The sequence below is a fragment of the Myzus persicae genome, unplaced genomic scaffold, assembly GCF_001856785.1.
Source record: "Myzus persicae strain clone G006 unplaced genomic scaffold, MPER_G0061.0, whole genome shotgun sequence".
NCBI lineage: Eukaryota > Metazoa > Arthropoda > Insecta > Hemiptera > Aphididae > Myzus > Myzus persicae.
The window spans coordinates 14,706-22,773 of NW_019104128.1; the positions used below are offsets into that span (position 1 = coordinate 14,706).

General features: G+C 29.9%; 1 protein-coding gene across 1 annotated transcript; it reads right to left on the bottom strand.

The window, feature by feature from the left end:
• Positions 1-376: 376 nt before the first annotated feature.
• LOC111039037 (ribose-5-phosphate isomerase) lies at positions 377-2,527 on the bottom strand. Its single transcript, XM_022322314.1, has 8 exons — positions 2,265-2,527; positions 1,701-1,952; positions 1,557-1,617; positions 1,367-1,482; positions 1,167-1,303; positions 949-1,090; positions 773-875; positions 377-708 (listed from the first exon to the last, which is right to left on the bottom strand). The coding sequence occupies exons 2-8, from the start codon at positions 1,878-1,880 to the stop codon at positions 599-601; spliced, it is 849 nt and encodes a 282-aa protein (XP_022178006.1). The 5' UTR covers positions 1,881-1,952; positions 2,265-2,527; the 3' UTR covers positions 377-598.
• Between the last annotated feature and the right edge of the window lie 5,541 nt (positions 2,528-8,068).

Consider the following 8,068-nt stretch of genomic DNA (forward strand, 5'->3'; position numbering starts at 1 on the left):
GATTAAATAACCAACCTAACTAGCATATAACATAAAATAATTGATAATAAATACTGAAGATTGCTCACTGGCCGGCCTGACTAGTAGTGATTATTACGGTACTGTCAACTACTAACCACATGTCCGCACTGATAAAATGTTTGACAAAACTTATATTTGTGTCTTGAATAGTTATTATCAGGGTTGTTATTTAATTATTCTTATAGGTATTTTACCTAAAATAAATATAAATGTCATAAAAATTATACATATCAAGATTATTCTTAGGATTTAAAAAATAATCTATACTCTAGAAAACAAAATAATAGGAATACTGTTACATTGATCATTCTACATTTTTATAAATATACAATTTATAAATCAATTTTAATAAATTAATATAAAATATTTTATAAATATGATAAATCTATCATCGATTAATTTAAATTGTGAAATATATTTAAAAACAGTATCTGAAGATCTAAGAAATCTAAAACATTATTTGATTTAAGCAACACAAAATTAAAAGTTAGTAAAAAGTCATAATACTTAGATTTTAGAGAGAATGCTATCCAATTCAAATAATATAAGACACTTGAACACAGATATTAGATTTAACCTATAACTCTAACGTCTGTTCTGTCTTCTTCAGTAGTTGTACATTGCCTTGTGGATTGCCGACCAAGCATTCATCTGTCATATCAATGAATAATCCAGTCTCAACCACTCCTTAAAATACAAACATGTATGTATAATAATGTAATGGTTCTTGCATACAATTAATACAACATACCTGGGATTAGTTTTAAGTAATTGTGGATGGATGACCAACAATATTTTTTTTCAGGAAAAACCCAATCCAATATGAAGTTACCGTTGTCTGTAACCAAAGGTCCCTAAAGATAAAAAAAAATTGAAAACTTTTGAATATATTATACATATTGACAGTATTTATTATTTTTAACTTACTGCTTTATCAGCAGACATCCTCAAAATTGCTTCACCTCCATACTTTCCTTCAATTTTTTGTTGAATCGGTTTACATGACATAGGTATTACCTCAATAGGTATACCTTTCTTCCATTTTTGACCCAAACGGTTTACCGCTTTACTTAACATCAATTGCAAAAATATGTAATAAATAAAAAATAAAAAAATATTTTTACTAAAATAAATATTATGCTTACGCTTCATCGGCAACAATTATTAATTTTTCAGAACATGATGCTACAATTTTTTCTTGAGTTAAACATCCTCCTCCACCTTTTATACAAGTCAAAGTACCAATTTCAATCTCATCGGCTCCATCAATTGTACAATCTATCTGATTGATCATACAAATTTAAACATGTTTTGATTGTTTCAATAATATCATGTTTTCACTTACTTTAGGGTGTGCGTCTAGGTTTCCCAATGTTAGTTTGTAATCGATAATCAGCTGACGTGCCTGATATGACGTTGGCACACAAACAACAGACAAATTCTCGTCTTTTGTTCTTTGTGCTATAGATTAAAATATAGCTAGACAGACTACAAAAATAAATACTACTCAAACAATAGAAAGGTTTTGATCTTACCCAATCGTTGAACACCATACACAATTGTCGAGCCGCTACCAATGCCCAGTATCATGCCGTCCTGAGGATAAATCACAAACAACAGTAATAGATTAATAATGAGAAATGACCACATGTGAAGTTATCTAAATGACATAATATTACTTTAACATGCTTATCGATGGCTTGGTGAGCGGCACACATTTTAGATATATCCACGCCTGCCGTCGAACAAGTTTTGGGTCCTACGGTAAAACTCACAGCACTCATTATGAAATACTTTCCGCACGACAATCGAAACTTATCAACGACAGAAATTATTGACTTGGATAGCACTAATTGCATCAATGAACGACGCAATGAAAATTCAGCCAACAGGTTTACAAGACACGAGTTTTGAACAGAAATTTTTTGAAACTGAAACGTTAATATTTTAAAAACTTGGATTACAATGTTATTGTTGATAACTAATGATAAGAAATGATAACGGCAATCGTAGATTACGTCCATTAATAATAATTATTCTTAATAGTTGATATTATTATACTACTCCAAAAACCTATGATGGTTCCGTAGTTCCATTACAATTTAGTATTTACAATATAATAATAATATAACATATATAGGTAAATATTAATAATGCATTATAATGTATAATATATAATTAATAAGCAACATTTTAATTTGGTAAACAGCATTCCCAGGAAGATTAAAGAGAATAAAACGCACTTGTTAGAAGACTTGAGACGGTGACAACAGACAAAATGGTTTTTTTATGATTTTGAACAAGAGTGTTGCAAAGGATAACAATTAAAAAACATGTATAATTAACGCTTCTAAATTTACTGAACTGTTTGTGATACACGAGCGTGCATAGTATTAAAATAAAACTCGTTGTAACATGTATTATGTATAAACAAAATATGTGGCCTTAAAAGTTAAAAGTATATAATATTCAGATAACCGCAAGACAACATTCGGACAACTAATCGAAGTAATTATAAAATAATTGGTACCTATATCATACTCGTATGTGTAGCGGGGGCAAATACTGAAGGTATCTAAATGAAATGACGCGCGCTCTACATCTACTTATCTACAGTTTAAAATTCAATGATAAAATTAAACGAGTGTAATGCAATTTTACTATATAATCACCGTAGACTGTAGGGTTAGTATAATATTCAATGATCAGATCATAATTTTTTTGTTGACAAATTCTTTTGAAGAAATTAAATGTACAGACATATTTTAATCGATAACATTATGATTTTTATACCAACATATTATATATTATAATGAGAAACAAAAAACAGTTTTAAACATATATTACCTATATGATGTGAATATGGCAATATGGCATGACATTGTCCAGTCACCTTGACCAATGGCTTATGCAGCATAAGTACAAGTGTACTAGATAGGTATATAGGTATTAGATACTCAGTCGATTTAAGAGGAAAAAATACAATTAGTTTTTAATTCAAGGCTGAGCGGAATGCTGGTCAACTTTTCTTTTGACTTAGTCGAGTCGAGTCGGTTTGAATGATTAACCCTAATAACTAGAGCCATCTTACCAGATATCCTTAAGATTATTTCATTTAAATCTAAAATTCAGTGACATTAATTGATTTGAACGTCATATTTATTTATAAATGTCCTTACCTACATTTAAAAGTACCAACTCCAAAGGCCAAAGCACTACCTATAGTAGTATAGTACCTACTACCTACCTATATTTTGTGACCAAACAAATTAAACTAAATTAATATTATTTATATCGGCGTTAAACATATATTATGAAATGCATTTAAGGTACTTTTTAGCAGGGACGGATTGGAACTTCGGACCAGCCCGGGAATATACCATTTTACCGGCCCACTATTTGTTGGGTGATTTGGGGGGGAGGGGGGTGATTTAGTGAGGTTTGTATAGGCAGATATAAGATACCTAGTTGTTATCAGATGTAAATATGTAATTTATAAATGAAAATCACTTTTCCTTTTTTTTTAAAGAGAACTCTCTTTTTGCAATTCTTTTATAATTTTATCTGAATAATAGTGTTTAATTTCTGTTTTTCCATGGCCATTAACATGAATGCTTCTAGTTTTGGATCCGCAAGTTGACTACGAAGTCTTGACTTAATGTTTTTTAAGAAAGAAAAAGATCTTTCATATGATATTTGGGTTGATGGTAGAGTAAGTACATATTTGTGTGCTAAAAATGAAATAAAAAAAATGATGTAAGGCTCTTAGAAGCCCTTGCTTCTAAAAGTAGTTTTTTTTTATCGAATTTTTTCAACTCCTCCTTTTTTATTGCAGTCTGATCCATCCATTTCCATTTTATTTTATAATTCACAACTTTTAGGTACTATTGTAATATAAAATATTTTATCAAATATTCCTAGTTAAGCACTTAGTAATTAAATTGTAAAATTAACCAAATTATGAACTGCTGACTGCCGAGTGCTGATAAGTGCTGAGGTTTTGAATGATGATTGATATTTTATATAAATAATATAATTTATAAATAAAAAATAAAAATATTCCTATTTAACGACTTGCATCATTCAAAGCCGTCATTACCCGCAACCCGCCGGCCCATCTGATCGACGACAACTCGAATAACCAATTATTTTACTGTCCACGGAGGTTGATTTTTTGTATAGTTATTGTTATTTCTAATATTTCTTATTGATAATTAATATTATTATTCAGTTCGGTTGTAGACATTATATTATTACAATTTACAACGCTTTACGTTATAATATTATAGACTGTTATTACGTAATATCACTAATAACATTGATTATAGAATGAATAATTTAAAATCAACGGTAATATTTATTAGGTTATATTTAAGTCTACTTTTCTGCTATTTACTTAGTACGCGGCCCATCGGGGATTTCCCGATTTCCCTATGGCCCAATCCGTCCCTGCTTTTTAGTGAGATGTCCCTAATGATCTCTGTTTTCCACGTCTGGTCCAGTGGTCTGTAATATAGTCCAGAGTCCTACTATTATTAATTGATACCTATATCAGTGTGTTATAAGTACATTTTAAGCTGAATAGGATGTCAGCGCACCATTTGTTTTCTCTCTCTAACCCATGCTCAACATAACAAATTTACGTGGAGCAGAACTAACCTTGTGTTGTTTTTAATATGAGAGTAAATTCACTTATTATCAAATTTTAATTAAGTACATTACCTGTGTCGCTATAGGTACATAGGCTATTTGATGTATTTCGATTTTTAGTTATATGAGCGTGTAAATTATTACGATTTAAAAATGCTTATAAATTGAAAACAAATTTAAATATCATATAAGCTAAAGTATCGACAAAGGCAATGTTCTTGACTTAACGTTGGATAATAGGTGCACATTATGTATAATATGACGTATGCTGTCATTGTATATCATGTATATACATGTATTAAATTATAATGTATTTATTATTAAATACTATTTATTAAAAAGGTAGTATTATATAAATAGTACTATTTTTTTAAGTAGAAAAAATTTAATAAAGTAAATACAAATATTATAAAAATTAAATTTTTTGAAATTGAAATTGCACTAATTCAGGTCCCATGAAATATTTTGCGAAGTAGTCTCTAACTTCTGTATCTTGAGTACGAGCACCCGTGTCGCTAACTTCTATATCATCCAAAATATTGGTCTCTGTATCTTCATTGTTGAAGCCATCCCTTCTTCGAAAAGAGTTGTGTAAAACACAACACAATTTAATTATTTCGTCCACAAAATCAGGCTCAACTTGTATTAGTGTATGTAAGACACACCACTTATTAGCCAGAACACCAAAGGTACACATTCTACTGTGCTTCTTGCCCTGTAGTTGAAACCTAACCTAACCAAACCAGCACTAGTATAGGTTTGCACGGTGTCTATACTGGCTAAAAATAATATTTCCATGATAACCTCGCCAAATAAATTTTAAGAAAAGCTTATCTTATTTGGTTAGTGTTTGAACATTAATTGTCTGATCTTGTCTAAGCGGTGTCGCATAATCTCTGTGTTTATGAATTCGTATATAATCAGCCACGTACGTAAATATTAAGTTTTTCATGTGATCTATATTATGACTTATATTTTTATATAAAATGCATCATAATTATTAATTTATTGACGTTCTATGTATTAATATCACAAGCCGGAATATTTTCTCCGAAAACCACAAAACGGACTTTAGTAAATAGTAAGTAGATAATTTTATATTAACATTATAGGGTATAAATGCAGTTTCGTTCCCATCAGTAGCTAAATGGACTGGCATTGATTTCTGTCCATCGGGACATACTCCTCCATGTGGATACAATTATTATTATTTAGTTTTATTCTGTTAAATTCAAAAATAATAGGTTTAGTAATAATTGCTTATGTATACAAATCTATAACTCCAGGTAGATAAAACGTTCAGCACTTTTGATCAATATATATTTTAATTACTTATTACTTATTAGTATAATTACATAAAATACATGCAGAGCGCAAAGAGAAAAATAATATTCAAGCTAATGCTTCTAAAAAATATATATTGTAATAAACTATAAATTAGAGCTTAAGACAGGACGCCCCCCTAAAAAATGACACCTTTGCCACTACCATAGGGGGCAACTGTACCTTCCTTATCCCCTCTCTTCTTCAGATTAAGCCAATGCGTCTGAAGTCTGAAGCAAATAATATTATAAATATACATCACCTAGCGTCCTAGCAAATAGTCATACCTTTAAGTACCTATATATTTATTTTTATTCAATCATCTATTATAATTTATAACCATATACTACGCACCTGGGATTAATACCTATCCATAATTTAGTTTTGAACTTAGTGTTAAATTTGAATTATATATTTTTAAATTTATAATAATTGTATTACCACATTTCTAACTATATCCTTTAATTGTAATCATAGTATTTCAAATTAACAGATGATACATTACTACAAGTATTGTAGTATAAATATTTCGAAATTGTTGTATTCAATCTATACAGTCTATATTGTTGTAATCACTAAAGTGGTGATTCATTTTTATTTAATTTATGTCAAATCATATAGTTTAAATTGACTTAATTATTCTATGACCATCTGATAGCTAGTTGAAAACAAATTAATAACAATTGTTTATCATCCAAAACTGTTTATAAAGTAATTATGTTAACTGTAATCACTTAATAATAATGATATCCATAATATCTAAGTGAATATAGTGTTTATTATATCTATAAAGTGAACAATTTGAACACATCTAGACAATAGTCCCAAACTCCCAACACCAATTAAGTTTCATGAAACCAAATGGCAAATTGACAATGTATTAATATATTTTTGTGAGAAGTGTCAAGTAAAAATTAATAATAATAAACAGGTATCCGAATTGCATGTTTAAAAAAAAAACTTCAATATATAAATATGTATGTAATAAAAAAAATAAAATATAAAAGTTAGTAAAAAAAAACTCAAAAAGTACAATATTCATATAAATAAATCTTATTTTAGGCCTTGATTGCAATGATTTACTACAATATACTCAAATTGTTGGAGTTAAATGCTCTACGCTTTGTCTTTAACGCTGATTTGTACAGACTAAAAGAACCCTCAACTTTCAAAAGATGTAATGGGTAAAAATTGCATATTTGCAATTTCTAAAGGAGTGAGCTCAACCATCGTAGTGTAATTATTATAAGTATTCCATTTATTTCACAATGGATATCTCTGATTTATTTTAGGCAGTTTTCAGTTTTAACCAGGGTTTTTATTGAATACACTATGCATTTTGTAATATATATGTATTATTGACAATATTTTCTTTGGGTCACAAACTCGTTAACCTCCATGAATATTATAAATTAAATTTTATATCTGGTATTATGTTGTACAAATACTTATGAAAACACGAAATTATCACAAAATTATATTATTACAGTTGACAAATATAATCTTATATTACCAAAATTGTGTATATGTATATGTAGGAAAAAATGGAATTATTGAATATTGGTAAATATTTCATATATGCAATAAATAACCAATATATGGCTCATTTTATTACAAACCATTTGAAACGAATTTATCACTAGCCAAAGGTTTTTTCAAAATTTTTTTTTAATCTTTATTTTTTTTTTGTTCTCAGCTCCCAAGTCAGTCCAGCTCTCATGTTTCAGTCCGGTTCTCAGGTCAGTCCCGCTCTCAAGTCAGCACCTTAGGTCAGTCCGGCTTTCATGTCCAGTCTGACTCTTAGATCAGTTCCGCTCTCAGGTCAGTCCAGCTCTCATGTTTCAGTCCAGATCTCATGTTTCAGTCCGTCTCTTAGGTCAGTCCAGCTCTCATGTGCAGTCCGGTTCTCAGATCAGCCCCACTCTCAGATCAGCCCCACTCTCAGGTCAGCCCCTTAGGTCAGTCCGGCTCTCATGTTTCAGTCCGACTCTCGGGTCAGTCTAGCTCTCATGTCCAGTCCGGTTCTTAGATCAGCCCCACTCTCAGATCAGCCCCACTCTCAGGTCAGCCCCTT

What these genes read in the sequence shown, in the direction of transcription:
- LOC111039037 (XM_022322314.1), bottom strand. Translation starts at nt 1,880, where the DNA reads ATGCAATTAGTGCTATCCAAGTCAATAATTTCTGTCGTTGATAAGTTT. An exon ending in GTATGGTGTTCAACGATTGG is followed by an intron (nt 1,483 to 1,556) that starts GTAAGATCAAAA and finishes TTTAATCTATAG; the next exon opens with CACAAAGAACAAAAGACGAG. An exon ending in ATAATTGTTGCCGATGAAGC is followed by an intron (nt 1,091 to 1,166) that starts GTAAGCATAATA and finishes ATTGATGTTAAG; the next exon opens with TAAAGCGGTAAACCGTTTGG.